We start from the raw sequence: 24605 nt of genomic DNA, 5'->3' as shown, positions 1-24605 counted from the left end.
AAAATTTGGAACTCAAAATCTTGTGAAAATAAATGTTGAAAACTAAAAATAAATTTATACTAAAAAAAAATACTATCCTACCTGCCAAAAATACTTTCCTATACTATCCCCAAATAAGTTCCCTATCTGCCTCCAAATCCTTCTAAATGACCCTCAGATACTTACCCAAACTGACCCTAAATATCTCCAACTACTTTCCAAATATGAACCCTAAATCACCCCACAAATACCTCTTATCTGTTCTCAAATATCTCACCAACTACTCAAAAAATTTCCCCCCAAAGATCCCAAAATTCCTCTTCCATTTGTCCTCAAATATTACAACCAATTCCCCTACTTCAACTACCCAAAGGGAAATTATCCTTCTGTCTCTCAATAACTCCTATCCTTGGATACCTCCCTTGGTCACATGAAAGTGTATTGTGGATCTAGAGCTAGAAGGGACCTCAGAAGCCATTCAGGCCAACCCTTTTATTTAACAGATGAGGAAACTGAGGTCCAAGAAGGTTAAGTGACTTGCTCCAAAGTCACACTGGTAAAAATCATCTGAAATGAGATTTGAATACAGATCTCTGACTCCAGAATCAATAGTTTTTCAATTGCACCTTTCTGTCTCTAATTGTTATCCTTCAAAATGTTTCCCTCCTCCCCAAATAACTTCTACAACAATCACAGAAGCTTGAAACATATTTACTATCAGAAAAGCCTTTCGTCCCATAGGAAGATAAGAGATCAGGCTTCCAACACAAATGTGCTTGGGAAATGGAATACCATGATATAAAGTCATTCCTTGAGAGGAGTAAGGGAACTGATCTGTGATTTCATTGGCTTGGGGGACAGCCAGAAGAAAACTCCCTGTACCAATGCAGATAGATCAGCAATTGTCCTGCAGCTTAAATTTTTAGTTGCCAGGGGCAGTGAAGGGTAAGGGAATTGTCAGGCTCATAAAGCCAGTATGTGTCAGAGGTGGACTGAACTCTGTTCTTCCTGACTGAAGCTGACTTTCTTATTCACTATGCAATACTGCTTCTACATTGAGGCATAAAAGTTTCATAACCTTTCTTTGTGTCATGGACCCTTCTGGCAGTCTGGTGAAACCTATGGACCACTTTCCAGAATAATGTTTTTAAATGCACAAAATAAAATACATAGGATTATAAAAGAAACCAATGATATTTAAATGAAGGTATAATTTTTCCCTATCCAAGTTCATGGATACCTTGACATAGAAGCTCAAAAAAAAAAAAAGCAAGAAAGGAGGGAAGGAAGGAAGGAAGGAAGGAAGGAAGGAAGGAATGTTGCATGGGCCCCAGGTTAAGACTTCCTGATGTAAAAGCTTGTTTTAATGAAAAATTGACTGAAACTAGTTATCCAGTTCAAACAATTTATCTCATAGGTGGATCTTCCAAAAGCATTCCCAACAAATAGTTAAACTGCCTGATGATGATAAATGACTGATATTAGACCCCTTGCAGAGAACAGGTTTTGGCAGAGGGTGAGTGTGACGGAGGGACCTGGAGAGAGCAAAAATGCACTGAGAAGGCAAGCTTGGGGCCTTTGTGTGGATACACCCTCCACACCTTAGCATCTTGGCAGATAGTCATCTTTAGTTGCTGTGGCAACCTAAGCATGTAGTATAATGGTCCTTTAGTGATGAGCCCCACCCTCCAAGCTGAGAGGTCAGTCCTTTCACATAGACAGCCCGTCATTTAGCTCATAGCCCTTCCAGCTCTGCAGGATGTGTCAGAGCTTGTACTCCCCTGCCACAGCTTGGGAGTACAAAGTGGACCACACATTTACCACACAAATTTCTCAAAACCATATTGCCCATATGAATTTAAGATCCAAAGCTATAGTATCTGCAAATACATGAATGTTCACCCTTTGGCCATGGCAACCCGTGAACAAAAAAAAAAATACAGAATGACATTTAATCTTGGGCAGCCCCTTCCACTTCAGTCACATCATAATGTCATGTCAAACTCAGCTTTTTCTTGACTCCTCATTCTCCTTCATTCCACATATCCATTCAGTTGCCAAAAGTTTCTGTCTTCACAACGGCTTTTTCATCTCTTCCCTTATCTCCAGCCACATGGTCATTGCCCTCATTCAGACGGTTATCAGCTCTCTGTTGCCTGGACAATTGCAAAAAGTCTACTAACTGGTCTCCCTGCTTCAATCTCATCCAACTCTAATCCTTCCTCCTCACAGCTGCCAATGGGATTTTTCTAAAGCTCCAGCATAACCATGTTACTCCCCTTCTCAATAAATTGCAGTGACTCTCTGTTGTCTCTGGGATAAAATATAAAGCCCTTCACAGCTTGGTTCTAACCTACCTTTCCAGACCTCTTGCACACAACCTCTCTTCCCACACAAACTGACCTTCTTGCTTTTCCTTGCACATAGCATCCCACCTCTTGTCTCCATGCTTTAGTAATGGCTGCCCCTCATGCCAGGATTGCACTCTTAACACACCTGCATTTCCTAGAATCCCTTGGTTCCTTTAAGGCCAAACTTAAGCCCTACTTTCTACGGGAAGCTCTTCCTGATCCTCCCCCAGCTATTTGGGTCCTCCCTTCCCAAATTAACTTGTATTTATTTTGCATGTATGTTATATTATATATTAACATATAATATATAATTGTGTTTATTCTGAATTTATGTTATATTACATAATATATAATAGCAAATTATATATTAAATATACATTAAATTGCATTTGTTTTGCATGTATATGTAACAAATACATACAAAATAAATATGGTTTAATTTAGGGAGGGAAGATATGCGTGCGCGCGCATGTGTGTGTGTGTGTGTGTGTGTGTGTGTGTGTGTTAGCTCCCTTAATAGAGTATAAATTCTTTGAGGGCAAATGACGTTTCATTTTTGTCTTTATATCCCCAGTGCCTAGCACAATGTCTAGCATATAGTAAAAGCTGAATAAATGCTCGTTGATTGATTGATGTAGACAAGATACAGAGGTTCTAAAAATTACCAGTGTTTAAGACGTACAGTATGGAATAGTGCATAGAGTGCTGGATTTGGAGTCAGGATGACCTGAAATGGATTCCTGTTGTAGAGCTAGCTGTATGACCTTGAGCAAGTCATTAACCTTCCAGTGCCTCAATATCCTCATCTGTACAATGAAGGGATTAGATTAAATGGCCTCTAAGTTTCCTTCCAATTCTAAATCTATGATTTTGTAATAGCTGTTGGTGCTAAAATGTGAGTTTTTTGTTAAATAGTATTTTAGTTTTTCTAATTACGTGTGAATATAGTTTTCACCATTCGTTTTTCAAAAGATTTTGCGTTTCAAATTTTTTTATCCCTCCCTCCCATCTCCCTCCCCAAGATGGCAAGCAATCTGATATAGGTTCTATATGTGCAATCATGTAAACATATCCCCACATTAGTCATGTTGTGAAAAAAGAAACAGAACAAAAGGGAAAAGCCACAAAAAACAAAAACAAAAAGAAGTGAAAACAGTATGCTTCCATCTGCATTCAGACTCTTTCATTTAGTTCTTTCTCTGGATGTGGATAGCATTTTTCCATCATGAGTCTCTTGGAATTCTCTTAGATCATTGTATTGCTGAGAAAAGATAAGTCCATCACAGTTGATCACCACGTAACTTTGCTGTTAGTGTGTACAATGTCCTCTCGGTTTTGCTCCCTTCACTCAGCATCAGTTCAGGTAAATGAATGGTTTATAGGACATCTTTGGAGAGGCAAACAAAGGAGTTCACAGAGCAGGCTTTATCATTCATTCAACAAGAAACATCATTTTACGGGATTGCTCATCATCTTATATTGAAGAGCTTATGATTAGCGCTTAATGATTACCATGAAAACAGTTACATCCTGTGTGGCAGCATTGGTGGCAGAGACTGAGGAGGTGCAGAATTGCATGGAAAACTTGCTATAGTGGCAGCTAGGTGGCACAGTGAATAGAGTACCAGCCCTGAAGTCAGGAGGACCTGAGTTCAAATCTGACCTCAGACACTAAGTAGCTATGTGACCAATGGCAAGTCACTTAACCCTTATTGCCTCCAAAAAAAAAAAAAAGAACTTGATGCAAACTTCCAGATTAAATCAGCACATACTTTAATGCTGTGTGGTTTCCACTTAAAGATGTGAGTAGAGGAAGACAAGGGCAGCTAGGTAGCACTGTGGATAGAGCACTAAGCCTGGAGTCAGGAAGACCTGAGTTCAAATCCAACCTCAGACACTTACTAGCTGTGTGAACCTGAGTAAGTCACTTAATCCTGTTTGCCTCAGTTTCCTTGTCTGTAAAATGAGCTGGAGAAGGAAATGGCGAGCCATTCCAGTCTCTTTGCTAAGAAAACCCCAAACGGAGTCACAAAGGGTCAGAAACAACTGAACAACAACAATAACAATGTAAAAGAGGGCAGGGAAAAGTTTGTGGGGAAACATTTGAGTAGTAAGAAACAAAGAAGGCCAAAGGCTTGTAGACTACACAGAAAACTCATGCCAACATATCATGAATATTTTTTTTCAAAAGGAGAATTGGGAAGTGCTAAGCTTGACAACTATCAAATAACATTACAAAAATGAAATAGTTTATAGTTTAAGATAGAAAATAGCAAGTTGCTGATTTAGGAGTCCTTTCTGAATGAGCTGTCTGTGTACCTCAATTTGTCAGAGCAAAGATCAAAATCAATACCAAATTTGAAAAAAGAATTAAAAAAATGAGACAATAAGAATGCAATCAAACAACTACAGCCTGATCTGTTTAAACAAACTGCCGATATGAAAAAAGGGAAACTTAAAAAAGAACAGACATAACACAGAATATCATCCCTTTTCTAAGAAAATATAACTGATAGAAATCAATCACAATGAGGAGCCCAAAAAAGCTCCAACACCATGTTAGTGAGTCTGCACATACTAATCTCCCTAATCTCCACTAAGTGGGGAGATAGGACATATTTAGAATAAGTATGTTGGGGAAAGATTACATGCACTATCATCTCATGTACATAAAGAAGCAGTGGAGGAAAAAAACCAAGTTTTACTGGAAATTGACTGAGAGACCCAATTAAGTCAGATCATTGAGGCAACAGAGTATAGTGGAGAATGTGCTGGTTGTAGTCAGAGGGCCCGAGTTTTGAGTCCTAGCCCTGCCTCTTTCTCCTTGTGTAACCCTGAAGAAGTCACCCAGTCTCTCTAGGTTTCAGTTTCCTCATCTTCAAATGAATGAGTTGGACAAAGCAATATCTTAGGTAACTTCCAGCTCAGAATCCTAAGAAAATGTCACTTCAAAAAAAAAAGAAAAAGAAAATGTCACTTCACAGTTGTGGTGAGCATTGACCCACTTTCACTAATCATTGACCCGCTCACTCTCTGTCAATTCTATTAGCTGACACAGGGAAAGCCAATTCACCATTGTGCCTCAGCTTCCCTCTATGTAAGAGGGAACATGCCTGTACCTGCCCAAATTCCAAAGATTGTAAAGGATTTCCCAGAAGTGAAAAAAAAAATCCCAAAGTTTTAAACTTGTAATTTGAACACATCTGAATATGATACTATTTTGATTTCTCAGTAATACCTCCCAGTATCCCTTGGATTCCTCCTCCTTCCCCCAAGCCTGTGCACCAGACATTAAATTCCTTCGCATTGCCTGCTCCTGTCTACCCCTACTTCTAACAATATCTTCCCTCAGCACCCTTGTGACCTTAGCATATAAGCCTATTCTTCCTTCCCAAGACCTTACTCTGACAAGATCCAATCACCTAAGCAATGCTCCCTTCAGAATTAAGCAATGAGTCCAGCATGAGCCCAGCATCTGAACTAAGGAGGTAGCTGCCCAAGAGTAATGTTTCCAGAGACAGTCAAAGACCTTCTACCTGTAAATCTGTATCGCCTGGCCTGTGCAGAAATGCTCACCATCAGAAGTACTGAAGTGACAATCAAATGGTAGAGATAGACAGAGCCTTGGAGACCACCTATTGACTAGATTCTAGTCCAAAAAATATGTATGGGAGCGGAGCCAGAGCCCACCTCCCCAGTCACTTAGAAGTGATTTGGAGGTGAGAGGAAGAGGAAGGTCAGAGAAGCAATTCCTGATCCAGACCCATGGTGGTGTCTGGTCCACTTGTGAAAAGCCAAACAAAAGAAGATGGCTTATGTATTCTCTAGGATCAAAAACAATGAGTTGGTGACAGGATAGGGACCAGAACAGAGATCTGCTGACAAGAGGCAGTATGCTGTACTTGGTTGTGGTTGCGTGGTTTGTCCTTTGTTCTCGAAGAGGACCGTGACAGCAGCAAGAACATGTTGCCATGACATACAAGTGAATTAGATTTAAGTGAGGGAAGGCTGTGCAAAGTCACCAGCCTCACTTTTTCCTCCAGAGCCATCCTCCAGTGAGCAGATATAGATCAGGACAACTGGAGATGGCCCAGCTGCTGTACTTGGACATGGTCTCAGAACACATATATCCATTGACCACATGGCCCTGAAAAAGTCACTTCCCCCTAGGAATCAGTTTCCTTCTCTGTAAAATAGGTGGACTAGATACTCACTACAATCCATGATTCTGTGATACCAGTCTGCTATTCTTTCTCATATAACATACATACAACGGGCTAAGGAAGGCCCAGAAGGCCTGCCCAACATTGGGCTACTTCACCCAAGAATTAGACTCTACCTTCCAAGTGTCTGGACAATTAAAGGTCGTTTTGGGGTGGAGGAAGAGTAGAAATTATATTCCTGGTCCAGAAGTGCCTGGGTAAAAGACCACTTATGAAAAGTAGAGCAAGATGAGATATACTTACCAGTCCCTCAAAGTCTCCCAAATTGTTTTACAAAGCTGAATTGGGGGCCTCAGAGTTATTTACCTAGCTGGAGTAACAACTTCTTTCTTAAGAAAACCAGTTCTTTGAAGAAAAATAAAGTGTTGTAGGGTGGTTGACTCCCCATTCCCTCCACCCCTAGTGAAATCTTGATTTAAAATCAAACACAGATGTGAAAAGAACAGATTTCCACACACGCAGCAGCTGCCTGCTGTTGGCACGCTCTTTAAAAAAAAAATCACTGCAGAGCTGGTACCATCTGACACATGTGACAGAATGACTGGAGCACCCATCTAGAGAGAGGCTCTGGTCACTAATTGCTCCCAGCCAGAGGGAGAGAGTGTCCCAGCCAAAGAAAATAGAATGGAGAGGAAACTCAGAGAGAAAGCTGATTGGCAGTGCAGCAAGAGGGTGTGGGGCACAGAACCGCACTCCATCAACTGCCATAATGAGAAAAGGATTTCTCCCAGACAGCGTCTCTAGAAGACACCCCTACCCTGGAACACAATCTATGCCCTGGAGATGGGGAACTCCACCCACTGGACGTCTACTCCATCACGGAATCCCAGCATCTCAGAGATATGTGAAGGATCCTTTCAAGTCAAGAAAAAAACAAGCAAACAAACATTTATTAAGTACCTAATATGTGCTAAGCACTGGAGATACAAGAAAGGGCAAAAACAGTCTCTGCTGTCCAGTAACTCACAGTTTAATGTTGGGGACAACATGCAAACAACTCTGTACAAACAGAATCTATGCAGGATAAATTGGGAGTAGTCTCAGAGGAAAGGCATTAAGGGGGAATCAGGAAAAGCCTCTTGCAGAAGTTGGGATTTTAGCTGAGACTTGAAGGAAGCCATAGAAGCTAGGAATAAGGGATGATGATCCTTAGTCATCATCTAGTCCAAGCCTCCCCCTTCCATTTTACAGAATAGGAATCAGACAGAGTTAAAAGGCACATTAGAGATCATATATCACCTGTAACACTCTCGTTTTACAGATGAATACTCATTGTACTTATAGAGATTTGATTCTATTCAATTCAATTCAACAAATATTTATTAAGTTTTTATAATGTGTCAGGCACTATGCTAGGCACTGGAGATTTAAAAAAAAAGAAATTGAACAGTCCTGGACCTCAAGAAATTTACATACTAAGTGGAAGGGCCCTCAAAACAGGAATCTCCATTTTTTTTTTTTGATCAGGCATCTCTACTAAGAACTGCTTTCCCTGTTGGGTATACTGGAAGAGAAGGATGATTCCCCAATCCCTCTTGACCTTCTCAGCTGCTGCTGTGGAAGACTGGGTTGGTTTCAGGTTATAACTGTCATGAGAGACAGAAGCCTAGCCTAGAAGGGGAAGTTAGGAGCTTGTAGAGTGTTGGGATGGAGTGGGTGAGGCAAAGGGTAGGTGTGGTTGTGCTGGAAACAAATTAAATGATTAGCTATTAGAGAAGGAGGGAGCATGAGAAACCTTTCCTCCTTCTGAATGGTTGGTCAAATCACATCCACTTTTAAAGTCTGTTATCTTACCATATGAAATAGTGGCATTAGAAAAGATCCTAGAATGTAAACTGTTAGTGCTGAAAAGGACCTTAGAAGGGTAGTTCTCAAAGTGCTCTATAAAATTTAAGATTTTATGTTATGACAGATAAAAGAAAATTCATAAATAGTTTTGTTTAATATAAATTTTATTTGATCAGCATGCATAGTATGGAAAGCATAGTGTTACTAAAATAAACAAAATTTGCCCATTATACTTACACACTAACCTTAAAACATACACAGACCTTGAACTCATGGAACTCAACAAAAATGACCACTTTTATTAAAGGGAAACTGTCACGTGACTCTCATTGCATGGTCAACGTCAACCTTCAGTGTGTTCCAATTCCTCACAGCAAAAAGGCTCTTCTATGGTGCAAGAAAAAAAAAAAGTTTGAGTACCATGTTAGAGCAAGAAGGACCCCCAAGATCCTCTAGTATAAGTCCTCTGGCCTAAGGTCATAAAGCTAGCTCATGAAAGAGCCAGGACTAGAACCCAGATTCAGACCCCCCCATTTCAGTGCTCTTTCCATGATACACAGAAGCCTGTGGTGAGGAAGTCAGAATTGAAGTAATGATAAAACAGAGTCTTTGGCACAGATGCTGCCCACCTCTCCATTTCTGCCCAAAGACACTGGGTGTAGCATTCCCCTGAAGCTGAATCTCCTTGGGCTAAGTTGGGATCATTTGGGTGGCTTGAGAATACTGCTAGATATTTTTTAATCTAATTAGGGCAAACACTCATTTAATATCCTAGAAGAGAAACTCTCAGGTGGCCCACCCTCAAACCTGGGCCGTTTGAAGCCTGTTTGAAAATAATCCAGTCTCCAACAACCTCAGGAATCCTTCCCCAGGAGCTAATCCACCCATCCATCCTCATCATAGCTAGGCTTCTGTTAGCAGGGGGTGTAGATAAAGGGTGCTTTTGGCTCCCACCATCTGGCAAACTCTGCTGACGCCTGCTGAATCAACTTTCCCAGAACAGAAATGTCCTGGGGCTTATCTCTGGTTAGAAGATTTGTCACCACTGTGTGCAAGGAGCTGAGGGCCAGAGCCCACTGTGGGTGACTCATCTCCATGCCAATACAGCACAAAGGGAGTCAATGGCTGCTGTGGCTCAGGAAATCATGCTCTTACTAGGGAAATCAACATGGAATCCCTTTCTGGATGGCTTTCCTCTCCTCCTTGTTTCTGCTCCTTTTATTTCTCCCATTCTTTACTTTATTCATGCTTTTTTTTGTTTTGGAGGGGCTGGGAAGACTGGAAGTGAGATGTTCTTGGTATAGAAAACTCAGTGAGGAAACCCCCTCCAATAGTGCAGATCAATGCTTGCTCTGCAGTTTAAAGTCATGGAGAGTTGCCTGGGACATTGAGACCTTAAATGACTTGTCCAGGGTCACACAGACAGTATGCACATACTGATACCAAAGTTGGCTCTTTACCCACCATGGACCCCTGCTTCTTTTCACACTCTTCCCTTAAATACTTGAACATCTGTGCTCCAGAAGTATGGCTTAGTCGGGGGCGAGGGGGCAGCATGATGCAGGAGAAACATAAACTGAAAGGGCTGTGTTAATGTGTCAGTTCTTCCACTTTCTGATCATGTCACTGTTGGTAACTCATGCAACCTGCCTGAACCTTAGTGTCCTTGTCTGTAAAACTGAGGAAATGATTTGTCCCTCAACCTATGTCAAAAGGTAGCTGAAAGGATAAAATGAAATAATGTCTACAAGATATCCTCTAACTGTAATCTTTGACTATTCATTCAAAAGACATTTATTAAGGGCCTGGATAGAGAACTCTGAGCTGGAATAAAAGGTTTAGATAAGACCCTGTCCTGACATGCATGGAATTAACAATCTAGTAGAAAGTAAAATCAAAGAGCTGGACTGGATAAATTCTGAGGTCCCTTCCAACTATAAATCTACGATCCTATGACCTTAGGACACAAACATAGAGAATGCTGTTATGCAGTATTATATAATATATATACTCCAGAAAGGGGCAGAGTAAAGGGCTATGTGAGGTCCACAGGGGGAAGACACTGCAGTTGGGCCCATTTTTAATGTGAATCATCATTCTTAAAAGTGGCTATGTACAAAGTAAGAATGTACCTGGAGATGACTTCGAAGGTCCCTTTTAACTTTGGACTAATCTCATGAGCTTATGACATTAAGTCAGGGCTATTTACAGGTTGGTGCTCAGGACTTTTCCAAAAGACCCCCTTACCCTCCTACCTTCACCACCACTGCCCAATCCAGCAACTAGGGAGTGGTGGAAAAAATATTTTCAGGAACATGATGAAGCATGCCCCCAGAGACCTATGGGAGTGGAATGTTGCATAGGCTATCAGACTAAGGTAGGGGTTCTTTGACCAATTTTCTTAAAGGCTTTTCTTTGTTACAAGAGAGGTGAGGGGTTCAATGAGGGGGAAGGCATAACAGGAAATAACTGCGGTATAAAAACCAAAAGACATCAAACAATGCAAAATAGTGATAATAGTAGTAGTAGCAATAATAACAACAATAACAGAAAATAACCTAGATTGTCTATCTGAAACATCCACAAAACAAGTAGATTTTGGAGAAGAACAATAAACCAAAATGTGAGAAAATAATTGATTAATTACAGCATAACTAGAACTAGGTCTTCAGTAGAAGGATAAGGGATCCTTCAGAAAGGCAAATGTTTGGTTGATAATGTGCCCACACCTTATCTACAGATGGACTTTCATGGGAGTTTTTCAGAGACAACTGAATAATAATAATAATAATAATAATAATAATAATAATAATAATAATAATAATAAGAAGAAGAAGAAGAAGAAGAAGAAATTACAATATTGAGAAGCAGCACGGGCTAGTAAAGTGTTGGACTTCAAAACAGCAAGACCTAAGTTCAAACCCAGCCTCAGACATTTACTATTAATGTGATGACAGGAAAATCACTTCCTTTCCCTGGGACTCAGTTTCCTGATCTGCAAAATTAAAGGATAATGAATAACATACTTAAAGGACAATAAATAAATCTATAAAATTAAAGGACTTGATGACCTCAAAGTTCCTCCCAGCTCTAAATCTATTAGCCTATGAGCTCATATTTATATAGTATTTTCAGGCTTACAAGCACTTTCCTCTCAACAACCTCATGAGGGAAGTAGTAAAAGGACTGTTATACTCATTTTATAGATAAGAAAACTGAGACTCAGAGTGGTTAGGTGACTTGCCCAAGGTCACACAGCCAGTAAGTGGCAGAACTAGGATATGAACCCAGGCTTCCTGCCTTCATATCTCAATCTGCTATCCTGCTAGCTCCTTAGTGGAGTTGACAAAAAGAGATGTAATGGAGTCAAAGGGACAAAGAAAGATGCTGGTACTCCAATATTTGGGGAGTAATCGACAAGGTTGTAGCAGTGGGCATTGGAAGAGTTAACATTAGTGTCAGTGAGAGTATGGCATCTCAGATACAAAGGGGAACAATGCCTGGCTAGTAACATGATGATGCAGCATCACCCTCTTCTCCCTGGAAGTAATGTCAAAGCAAACGAAAACACAGATTTTTCTCCTTTCATTTAATGTCAGAAAGGAATATCCTTCTTGGATGTTTAGAGCTAGCCCTGGACAGTTCTGTGGCCTGGAAGTCCTCAGGCGCATCTGTTTTACATGGGGACAAATTAATACTTCTGTTAAAGTCAAGACACAAAGCGACGCATGAAAGGCATTCTCTCTGCCTCTGCAGCTTCCCACCTCTCAGAGATGTTCAGTCTGTTGGCTGAAGGGGTCCTTCATTAGAATGGACACCTAACCCCTGCTCAGTCCCCTCATTTAAAGGAGAAGTGAGGGAGGCTGTCTGTACCCTTTTCTATAAAAGATCATAATTGAGGAAATTGAGAGGATTAACACAGAAAGTGGTTAATTGTGGGAATTGAGTGAACCAACTGACTATCTTGTGACTCAGTTTTGGAGCTAGCTCAGTTCCCTTTCTAGTCAATTATGGGTCTAGTCCAACTTCTAGCTTGTGAAAAACACTTTATTCAGTTGTGGGAACTGGAGAAAATCTTATTGCATTATTTGAACCCAGCCCTGCACATCTGGGAAGCTGAACCACTCCTACCTGCTGCTTAAAGACTCTTATCCAAGGACCTAGGTTAAGCTGACCAGAAACCCAGTCAGATCCAAAGATTAAGGCAAGGAGTTTTTCACAATTGTACATCTCAAGCAACTCACATGTCTTACCTAAAAACTGGCCTCGTACTGACCAATCAGTTATTGTTTTTCACGTTCCTTTGATTGTTTACAGACACTTGGGGGGAGTGGGACATCTCCTTTTCTGATTTCAAGATAGTATGCCTGTTCATTCTCCCTCTCCCAACTTGTAAAGTCTCTAATCTTTCATCCAGTTAGAAATCTAATGTATTATTTCATTTTAATTAATTGGCCTTATTTGATTAATGTTTTTGCTGTATAAAAGTCTGTCTTTCTGTATTTGGAGTCCATACCTAAGCTGTGCAAGGGACCTAGTCCTGGTTTGTTGAGCAATTGGTTTGCATTGCTTAATAAATCAATATGCTCAAAAGATCGAACCCTTGTTTCCTCAGTCCTTTCATCTTTCACCCACCACACAATAGCAGAAATGAAGGAAATCCTAGCTGTTGCCTTAACAATGTTCCTCATGGCTCCAAGTTTCAAGTCTTAGGGTCTTCCATTCCATTCAATTTAACAAACACTTAAGTGCCTATCCTATCTGAGGCATCAGGCTAACTCCCAAAGATACAAAGATGAAAAATAACAAGGTGTCTGACCTTAGGGAGCTTATTTTATAATAGAAGAGACTATGACAAGTATGTAAATTCTTCCACTAGAAAAAACAAGAAATAGGTTCAAAGAGTCACCATTTAGTTCTTATTTTTGAGGGTCTCAATTGAAAGAAGTTGAAATAAGTCTAATAAAAATAAGTTTGAATTATTAATTATTCTATAGCCATTCCAGACAAAGCCAAGTAATCTCTTTCTGCCCTGAACAAAGATTGCCTTTATTTGATTTTTAGGGCTTTTAGCCCTTATTATTAATCTGGATTCATTCGCTTTCCTTTTAAGGAAAGTCGGTATCTTTGAGCACTAAGACACTAAACAGATGTAATTGCTGAGCTACTAGAAGTAATATTTAAAAGATCATGGAAAGCAGGAAAGCTACCACAAGGCTGAAGAAGTATAAATGTCTTTATTTTCATAAAAGAGAAGAGAACAGAGTTAGCAAACTATTAATCAGTGAGGTTAACTCTGATTCCCTGGGAAATTCCCAACAGAACTCAAACTCTGCCCCTGAGATTCTGGTCTCTGAAAAGTTTTACCTTATTTTTCCCAGAACCAGGACATCATACTGCTTCCAAACCATGCTGTTTCCTACTGCCTCTACCATTTTGGTTTCCCTCTTATGTGATGTCTTCTCATATTAGAATATGAGCTTTTTGAATGCAAGGATTCTCTTACTTGCTTGCACCTGTATTCACAAGGTGCCCGCAATGTGGAAAGTGTTTAGTAAATACTCTTTCATTCATTCAAGAGATACTTGGTGAGTATTTGGAAAGAAAAGCAGTGATCACAAAGAGTCAACATGGCCTCATCAAGAATAAGCTCTTTCCTTTTTTGACAGGATTACTAAACTAGTATATGAGGATAATGCTGTTTATAGTTTAAGCTAGATTTTAGTGCAGTTTGTGTTAAACTATCTCATACTACTCTCGTGGAGAAGACAGGAAGATATGAACTAGATGATCAAGTAATTCAGCACTGATTGCATGGCCAAATTCAAAGAGTAGTTTTTACTGATTCAACATCAATGTGGCAAGAATCTCCAGTGGAGTATCCCAGGGATCTGTTCTCAGACCTGTGTTGTTTAACATTTTTACCAATGACTTGGTAAAAGACAGGATATTCATTAGATGGTTTGCTCATTAAATTAAAACTTCAATGGGGATAAATGTAAAGTCTTACATTGGGATACAAAAAGTCAGCTTCACAAGTATAAGATAAAGGGGGTATGGTTAGACAGCAGATGTTCTGAGAAGATCTAGGCATTTAATGATCTGTAAGCTTAATTATGAGTCAGTAGTGTAATGTGATATAATTGAGCTTCCACAAAGAAGGAAGTGATTTTGGTGCTTTTCCCTTTTCAGACCTTTTCTGAAATATTATATTCAGTTCTTGGCGCTTTGATTCAAGCAAGAGTTTGACAAATTGGAGACTATCCACAAGACAGCCTCAAAGTTCATGTCATTCAAGGATGGATCAGCTGAAGGGTCCAGGGCCATTTAACCTGAAGAAGAGTTGGAGGGAGCATATTAGTTGTCTTTAAGCATCTGAAGGACTTTCATAATGAAAGAAGGATTCAGTTCATTCTGTTTAGCTATGCAAAGCAAAACAAGGAACAATGGATGGATTTTAAAAGAAAAATACTTAGTTTGATATCAGAAAACTTCTCAATAACTAGAATTATCCAAAAGCAGAATGTGTCTCTCAAGAGAGGGTGGGTCCTCCCTGTTGGAGGTTTTTCAAGAAGAAATTGGATAATCTAGGACTCCTGGATCCATGCTTCAGGGCAATTTTCTCAGCTCAGGATTCATGGCAGCTGAGCAACCTGAACATACAGAGATATTTATATAAGGTATTTATATAAGGATGGTAGGGATCCTTCTTAGGCATTTCTGTTTGGTTTCCTATCCCTGAGATCACATTATAGGCAGGGAAATATCAATATTTTAGGAGAGTGGAAATTTCTAGCAAAGAATATTGTAAGCATAGATGTTCCCAGATACTGAAGGGGGGTATTTAGAGAATGGGCAGAATTCAAGGGAAGGAATACCTGGCAAGAGGAGTGATTTATGTCTAGAACAATAGATGATCTGTAGGACAAAAACATATAACTCAGAGATTTTGGGGACTACAACAATGAATAACTACAATATTACATTTTTGTGTAACAAGAGAGCTAGAGATATGGAAATGTTATGTGGGGTATGAGGGAGAAAGTTGTTATGGACTGAGAAAATTAAATGTGACTTCATGGGGGAAATGACCTTTCAATTGGGCTGTGAAGAATGAATAGAAATTCAACTGATATAAGGACATCAGAAACCTAGTCATAGCATTAAGAATGTGAGACTAAGGTTTCTAATTCTGCTCTGTCTCCTTCAGTTATGCCAAGTGGGTTAATGAAGCTTTAAGGTAATTTTCATGATCCTGGCACTAGTTGACACACAAAAGAGCAATAACACTCCCTTTGTAGAAGTAACCCCAACAACAGATGACAGCTTCACCAGATGGCAAGAGAAGCTGAGTGGGAGAAGTACTAATGAACAGCTTTGAAGAAAGAGAGAAACAACAGCTGAAGAAATAAAGTAGAGCAGCAATGAGGCACAACCAATTGTTGGGAGGTGGAGTCATAAGAAAATGTTCCAGGGACAACTTTTCATGTGATACAGGAGTGAAGGAGGACATATTGGCAGAGGGTATCTGGGTGATGTGAGATGAGGAGTAGGAAAGAGGGAGCTCTTGGTGAATGTCTTCAATTTTTTTTCAGTAAAATATGTTCCCATTCGAAAGTGTAAGGAGATTTGAAGAGAGATGAAAAGGTTTGGAAGGGATGTAGTGGTGAATGGGAAAGTCAATTAATTAGGGAGATATAAAAGGATTGTTTTGAATCAATGAGGAGCCCATTGAGGTTATGTAACAAATTTGTAGTGGATTGAATTAGCATGGTTCATGATTTTCTCCACCTTACTCAACAGCACATGCAGAGAATCAAAGGCAGCAGATGATGAGAGTGATCTAAGGCTGAGGCTTGGCAGGGCAAGATTGGAGATATGAAGTGACTCAAGAGAACAATGGAGACTTGACCTGATTCACCAAGGGGTCAAGATGGGGAAAGAATGAGAGTGTACCTAGAATCCAGGTGATGGCCTGGGAGAGGACTAAGAGTGGTGTGAACAAGGAGAGTTTGGGTTTGCAAGGGAGAGGGAGATATGGACTGACAATAAATTGTGGTCAGATAAGAGAATTTGTGTTTATGAACTTGGGAGTGGTGCATTTGCGTGTGATGGCAAGATCAAGGGTATGAACATCTTTGTATGTACCTGAGATGGGGTAGAGGAGTATGTCATAGGAAATAATTACATTGAACTGAGAGGTTAGGGTGCTTAAGAGAATATCAATATGCATGTTTAAGTCCCCTAGTATGAAGGCAGTTCCAATTTATAGGTACACCCATGGTGTATTAGTGCAATAGGACAAATATTATTAGCTCCATTTTGTAAAGGAGGAAATTGACGACCAATTAAATTAAGTGAAGTGATTTGTCCATGGTCATGTGACTAACATTTATAGCAACAGCAATCAAACTAAGCTCTTTTGATTCCAAGTTCAACCATTTGTTTTCCTGCCATTACACCACACTGAAGAATAAGTAACACCTTTGAGAGCTTTACATGATAAATTCCAGTCCTGACACATATATTTTTAAAAATAACACCACATATGGTTTTGATCAGCACTCCTGCAGTTTCTCCTGATTTTACCTTGGTCTGTAGGCTCATATGTTATATTATTTGACCATGTTTATTTTTTAAAACATGAATCCAGTAATCTGAAGAAAATGCATACAGCCATAGAGGTCGGCAGTTGGCAAATGTGTGTGTTGGCATGACATGGGGCTTCCCTATGATGAAAGAATTCTCTAATATGATTAAATTAAAATATTCTATTTAAGTCTTGCCTCCTTATGGAATGAAGCTGACCTTTCCCCCTTGCAACAAAATCAATTCAGTTTGGTTCAAATTAAATGACATTTATTAAATTCCTATTAAGTGCTTTTGTTGACTGACTGACTGACACTATACTTGGTACTGGGGTTACAAGGATAAAAATTAGTGATCTGGCTCTGAAGCTTATGTTTTGCTTACTTTGTACTTTCACAAAGTGGTACTTTGTATAGGATACAAAGATTAAACACAAAAACATTCCGGTCTTCAAGGAGCTTATAATCTAATACAGTGGGTGCCACAAGCAAATATGACAAAGGATAGAATACAAAAGAAAGAGTAGACATCCAGATGAAGTACTCTAGCACTCTCCTTAGTTTAGTCCCTTACCATATCGCTTGAACTATTGCACTAATCTGCTAACTGGTTTCTTGCTTCCAGTCTTTGCATCCTCCACAGCTGTCAAAGTGACATACTCCTAAAGCCCAATTTTGACCATGTTACTCCCCTATTTAAGAAGCCCCAGTGACTACTCATTGTCTCTACAGTCAAATTCACATCTCTGCTTGGCATTTAAAGACCTTTATAATCTGGCTCCAGTCTATCTTTCCTTACCTTTCTAGTCTTACTAAAATTATTTCCCTTCATCTGCTCTATAATCCAGCCAAACTGGTCTTCCTGCTGAACCTCACACACCTTATTCTCCAGTTCCTCTACCTTTGCACAGGCAGTCTCCCATGCCTGGAATTCACTTCCTCCTGACTGCCACCTCTTAAATGTTTTAGCCTCCTTCAAAGCACCACTCAACCACCACTTCCTATATGAAGCCTTTTCTGAGCCCCTTTCCCCCACTCCATTGCTTATCCCTGTCCCTGCAAGCACCTTATATTTATTTTGCACATATTTTGTATCTACTCATATGTGTACGTGCTGTTTTCCACCAATAGAATGTAAGCTCCTTGAATCAGGGACTGTTTCATTTTTTTCCTTGCACTCCCAGTACCTAACACTGTGCCCAGCATGTACAATAAATGTCTGATTGATTGAGGAAGAGATTATTTTTAATTTGAGGGGTCAGGGAAACTTTATGTAGTAATCATCTGAACTTGGAATTGAAGGATGTCATAGAATTCTAGCTTTAGGGCAGGAAGGTATATTAGGGACTGTTGAATATAGTCCTCTAATTGTACAGATGAAGAAATCGAAGCTTAGGCATGTTAAATGACTAGCCCAGGATCAGGTAGGGTTGAAGAGAGTATTTTCAGGGAAGCATAGGAATAACCTGTCCAAATACACAGATGTGGGAGAGTGAAGGGGAAGTAGGCTCTGGGACAGCTAACATCTAGCATGGATGGAACATACAATATATGAAGGGGAGTAGCTTGAAATTAAGCTAGCAACATAGGTCATAATTTAGCTGTGGATATCTTTAATTATCAGGCTAAGGGGGTTGTATTTTATCCTATAGGTAATAGGAACCCATTGAAGGTTGATCATTCATCTAAAAACTTGGCACTGTATTCATTTACATAGGATAGTAGGAGCTAGAGGGGACCTTGGAGATCATCTAATCCATTTTTATAAAAAAAAAAAAAAAAGAAAATAAACTGAGGCTGAGGGTGGGACTGGATATAGGAGGGAGGGGACAGGAGATTTTTCATGGCACAGAATGGTGCCATAAGGCAGCATTATGTATCAGATAGAGCTCTGGACTTGGAGTCAAGTTTCACTCAACCCAAAGTCACAATGGGAGCTAGGAGCAGAGGCAGCATTTGAACTCAGGTCCTCTGACTCCAAATCTAGTGCTCTTCCTATGATACCATGCTCCAGTACCTTTCCATATGCTTGATATGTTTTTAAAAATTTATTTTTTTCCAATTACGTGCAAAATGGTTGTTAACATTCATTTTTTTAAATTTTGAGATCCAAATTCTCTCCCTCTCTCCCTTCTCTCCCCCTTCATTGAGAAGGTAAACAATTTGTTATAGGTTATACATGTTAAATCATGCAAAATAATTTCCATCCTAATTTTTTAAAATTAAATGTTCATAAGTCACTTTCTTTTTTTTTTCTTTGTTCTTCTTTGTTTTGTTAGGCAATCGGAGTTAAGTGACTTGCCCAGGGTCACACAGCTAGTAAGTGTCAAGTGTTTGGTCTGAGGCTGGATTTGAACTCAGGTCCTCCTGACTCCAAGGCCGGAGCTCTATGCACTGTACCACCTAGCTGCCCCTTTTAAGTTACTTCTACTTGAGTTTGATGTCACACCAATTGGGGAAAAAAAGACTTAAGGGCCAGGCCTAAGTTTTCCTATTTCTTTTGTATCTCCCTAGAGTGCTTCCCTTGGGCTACACATTTTATAAACTAACTTACACAACTAACAGTCTTGCCTGAATGAGAGACAGTATAGGGTAGTGGAAAGTGCCCCAGCCGAAAAGCTCTAGGTTCTAGCCTTAACTGTGACATTAATCAGTTGTATGGCCTTGGGCAAATCACTTCCCATCCTTGGATTGCAGTTTTCTGTTTGTCAAGTAAAAGAGCTGGATCAGATGACCTCTAAATCCCTCCTAGCTCTGACATTCTATGATTTCCTTTTCTAAAGATCATTATATTAAGACTAAGTCTCCAGACTTAGAGATGTCTCTGGGTAAGATTCCCAGGCCGGGAGAATGTTTTTTTTTTTCCTCTGCTGTCTCTTGGTTTTACTGAGGAAAAGAAAAATATTTTGGTTCATATTTTAGCAAACAGCAGCCATGGCATTCATAATACTACTCAGTACTTTTGTCTTTTCTCAGTGAATCTAGAGTCTTCCAATGGAACTCAAAGAGAGTCAGTATTGCCTTCAGAGTGCCCCTGAATTCATGAAAATGCGGTGTTCAACAGCAGACATATTTAATCTCAGCAGCTGGGAATTTGTTAAGATGCTGAAGTATCAGTTATGTGAACTGGATTCTGCCCCAAAGTGAAGACTATGATTTAAACCCACAAGCATGCTTCAACTCACTGCTGCGTCTCTGAGCCCTGAAATCTATATGTCTGTCATGGAAAGACAGAAGAAGAACATTCAGAATAAGGATGACGTCAAGGTATGATGATGTCACATGGGAACTAGTCCAAGAAGTAAACTATGTGGGCAGTTCCATAAGTAGGAAGGGGAGATATTTGTTAGGATACTGTCTGCTTATGAGAGGAAAGTTACATTATGACTTTCCTTTGCCTCAATGGTTAGAAATTAGTTTGTTGACCTATTAAATTGATTTTAAAAATTAGAAAAATTACTAAATTAGGTGCTGATGTGGAAATAAGAGGAGAAACATGTACACTCGTACACTGTTAGTAGAACTGAGAATTAATAGAATCTTTTTGGAGGATAATCTGGAAATAAACAACAAAAATAATACCTTTTGAACTAATAATCTCGTTATTGTGATCATGCCGAAGAGTGTCTTCATAAAGGAATAAAAATAAAATATTTGCTAATATATATGCACATCAACATTATTTGCAATGCAAATTATTGGTGTATAGTAAGGCTACATGATATCATAGAAAAAGCATTAAATTTAGAGTCAGAAGATTGAGTTTGGGTCTGAGCCATGCCACCACCATCTATCTGACCTTAGTCCATCACTTCCTTTCTCTGGATGTAAGTTTTGATATCTAGAAAATGAAGGGGTTAGATTAGATAATCTCTATGGTCTCTTCCAGATCTAAATCCTATTAATATATCACTACTAGTACTAGTGCTATTTTTTCCCAGAATCAAGGAGCTGGCAAAGGTCAAGAAATAGCTAACACAAACGGGAAAAGTAGCATATCAATATGATGGATTTTATACCATATAGAATTACATGTCAGAACAAACCGGACCTCAGAAATTATCCATCTAGTCAAACACCTTCATTTTATAGCAGAAGAAACTAAAGCCCAGAGACAGGGAATAACTTGCCACGGGGCATCATAGAATAATGAAAGGCAGCATCACGTATTGGACAGAGTACTGGACTTGAAGTTGGGAAGATCCATATTTAAATCCCATCTTCTTCAGAAGGCCATTTCTGTCCCTCCTCATCCTCCAGATGCTATTGCCTTTCTCCTATGAGATTACCTCCTATCAAGTCAGTATCAGTCTCTGTCTCTGTCTCTGTCTGTCTGTCTGTCTCTCTCTCTCTCTCTCTCATATGTGTGTGTATTATACCTAGTTATTTATTTATCTCCTTCATTATAATGTGAACTCCTTGAGGGAAGGAATTGTTTTTGCTTTTCTTTGTATCTCCCAGCACTTAGGACAGTGCCCACTACATAGTAAGGGCTTAGTAAATTCTTTCTGATTGCATGATTTCTAACTTTGTAACCTTGGGCAAGTCATTTAATTTCTATGAGCCTCAATTTCCCTTCTTTATAAAATGGGAATAATATCTGTGGTACCTATTTCATAATGGTTATTGTGAGGCTCAACTGATATAATTTATGTAAAGCCCTTTGAAAAGCTTAAAGTGCTATATAAATATAAATGTATTCTTTTTAAAATTACTGTTATTTTTTATCATATTGTCCAAGTCATACAACGAACTAATAGCAGAGGTAAGCCCATCTCTTCTTGGTGGAAATTTCTCCTGAATCCAGTCCAAGGCTCTAAATATTTTTATTTCATTTGAAATATGCCAAGATTTGATGTTTGGGGTGTATTCTGAGTAATCAACAATTAGATGAATAAGCAGAATGGCCTTGTGGATCCCACTATGGCATGTTTTCCAAAGAGAAAGCCTTCTTTGGTATTAGACAGTGTTGAAGAGGGGGCTGTGACCCAGGCAAAATGTCTAGTCCTAAGCTATTGGTGCCAGTAACACAACCTACATATTACACAACATTCAGTGAATCATATGCATTCTTGTGGAAAACCAACCTTCTATGAGAAGCCAAGGGAAGTATTGCCAAGTAGGGCTTGGTTACTAATACTTTCTCCTTGGGGTTGGAAAACTCTAGGCTTCATTCTTCTTTTTAAAAACACTTAGCCCATCAAACATTCAACCCTGCAGGGTCATTCATGGAGATAGGCCAATGCCTGAAATTGGGGAAATTGCCTCAGCCACCAAGTCCCTATTCAGTTCAACATAATTAAACCAACATTTATTTAGTGCTTAAGTTGGACAAGACACTGTCCTTGGTGCTGGAGATGCAAAGCTCATGGAGCAAACCCTCTAAGAGCTTACACTCAAATGAAGTAGATAAGATAGACAAATATAATTTATAGTTGACTCAAAAAGCAATAGAAAGACACATGTGGGTATAACTAGGCTATAGTATACATATTACCAGTGTTTGAGCTATATATAAAGGGCATTTGTTGTTGTTCAGTCATGGCCAACTCTTTGTGACCTCATTTGGGGTTTTCTTGGCAAAGATACTGGAGTGGTTCACCATTTCCTTCTCCAGCTCATTTTACAGATGAGGAAACTGAGATAAACATGGTTAAGTGACTTGCCCAGGGTTATACAGCCAGGTCAGATTAGAACTCAAGTTTTCCTGGCTACAGGCCCAGCGCTCTAGCCACTGTGACACTTAGTTACACATAAAGGATATTATCAAGAACATAGATAGCCAGAAAAGGATTGTGGGCCTGCAATGTAATAATTATAAGGAATAACAGATGCATGGCCCAAGTGTGGCATTTTTAACTATGGAACATTAAGAGAATGAGAAGGGTTCTAACATATTGGGTTTTTAGAAAAGATTAAGACAAGAACCACAGAATATAAGGAACCTTTCTGAGATGTCACCAGTGGCTTCCTAATAGCCCAAGTCAGTGGCCTTTTTTTTTAATTTTTGTGCGGCATCTGAGTCTGCTGAACCCCAACCACCCCACCCCTTACCCCATCTTGCCTCCCTTGGCTTTCATGATACCACTCCTACCTGGTTTTGATTCTACTTATCTAACTTTTTAGTTAAATTTAAGCCTTTGCTTCCTTTCCCCAACACTCTAATGATAGTTAGGTAGGCAGATATATGATAGATAGATAGATAGATAGATAGATAGATAGATAGATAGATAGAGAAAGAATTTGTTTAAGCACTTACTATTTGCTAGGCAGTGTGCTAAGTGCTGTTAATACAAGTACGAAGTCTTTGCCCTCATGGAACAAACATTCTAATGGAAGAAAACAATATGTAAAAAGGAGTTGGAAAAGAGTTTGGGGGGATACATAGTAGGGAGATGCCTGGCTATGGCATGGAAGCCTAGTTTGGGGCAAGATGAGGCAAAAACTTGCTTATCAGAACTTGACCTTCCAAAGTGGCAGAACCCAAAGTTTCATGGGAGGTAGTGGCTAGGAGAGAAGACAGTGATGGCTGAAGTACAGGAAACTTCATATAGAGAAGACCAGGAAGTGGTGTGAGGATCTCATTCCAAGTAAGATAATGAGAAAACTCACTTATCAGAGCCAGCTTTCGAAGGGCAGAATTTAAAGTTCTGTTGAAGGTGGGAATGGAGGTATGGTAGGGGATTGGCTAGATGAAGATGATGGTTAGAATATAGAAGCATGTTGTGGAGATGGTCAGGGATAGATATCCTCCAAGGTTTTGTCCTGGTCCCTTCTTTTCTCTGCTTTCCCTTGATGATTTCATTTGTTCCCATGTTTTTAATTTGTTAACTCGAATCCATGTTTCAAACCTAATACCCCTTCTCCCCCACTAGCTCTAGCCCCACATCTCTAAATTTCTATTAGGTATCTTCATCTGGATGTTCCATCATACTTCAAAATGGAACTTATCATCTCTTTCTCCAAAACTTGCCTCTCCTCCCAACTTCCCCATTTCTAATTGTTCCACCATACTCCAAGTCATTCCCACTTGAAACCTGAGAATCATCTTTGACTTTTTCCTCTCTTCCCAGCCCCCACCCAATCAGTTGCCAATCTCTGTTCAGTCTTCCTCTGTAATATCTCTTGCATTATCTCTTCCTCTCTACTCACGTGGTTACTACCCCAATTCAATGTCATCACTTTTTGCCTAGATTATTTTAATAGCTTAGACAAGAATTAACTAGGGTCTACACTTGGTGATTGGAATGGTGTTGGAAAGGAGGCTTTTGAAAAAGATATTATAGAAGTAGGATTGACAAGACTCAGAATTGATTTAGATGTGGAAATGAAAAAAAAAGGAAAAATCATAGATGACTGAGGTTTCAAGCCTGGATAAAACCTGGAATGATGGCATCTCCAGTGAAATTCCAATGGAATTATGCATTCTCCACTGGAATCATTGAATCTCCAGATCTTACTATTGTTAGAAATATTCATTAATTCTAGTTGTATAGGTTCTCACCTATTGATAATTTCTTGAGGAGAAAATTATCAGACTTTCAGTTCAGTACTTACTTCAAATGGAATCACCTTGATGCTTTTAAAGGAAGAGCATATTCCCTACCACAGGGCTCCTCTGCCAAGTCCCCTGCCAGAGATTCGTAGAACATAAGAAGTAGAAGAAACCTTAGAAT

At 39.5% G+C, this 24605-nt stretch overlaps 1 protein-coding gene and 1 long non-coding RNA gene across 7 annotated transcripts in view; one reads left to right on the top strand and one right to left on the bottom strand.

Moving 5' to 3' along the window:
* NFATC2 (nuclear factor of activated T cells 2) overlaps positions 1 to 20506 on the top strand; it is a 273083-nt gene extending 252577 nt beyond the window's left edge. For 2 of the 6 annotated variants that reach the window (XM_020984232.2, XM_020984233.2), the window contains exon 10: positions 19906 to 20439. In XM_020984232.2, coding sequence (XP_020839891.1) covers positions 19906 to 19967 — 62 coding nt within the window. In that variant the 3' untranslated portion in view covers positions 19968 to 20439. Of the gene's footprint in view, positions 1 to 19905 lie in introns of all 6 variants that reach the window. The other 4 variants (XM_020984229.2, XM_020984224.2, XM_078149874.1 and 1 more) reach the window with 3 other exon arrangements.
* LOC110206668 (uncharacterized) overlaps positions 1 to 24605 on the bottom strand; it is a 70324-nt gene that overhangs the window by 3636 nt on the left and 42083 nt on the right. The gene's annotated exons all lie outside the window — the stretch shown is intronic.

Source organism: Phascolarctos cinereus, unplaced genomic scaffold (assembly GCF_003287225.1).
Source record: "Phascolarctos cinereus isolate Bilbo 61053 unplaced genomic scaffold, phaCin_HiC Scaffold_2;HRSCAF=192, whole genome shotgun sequence".
Taxonomy (NCBI): Eukaryota; Metazoa; Chordata; class Mammalia; order Diprotodontia; family Phascolarctidae; genus Phascolarctos; species Phascolarctos cinereus.
The sequence above is the reverse complement of the archived record's forward strand: the minus strand, read 5'-3'. Positions and strand labels throughout refer to the sequence as shown.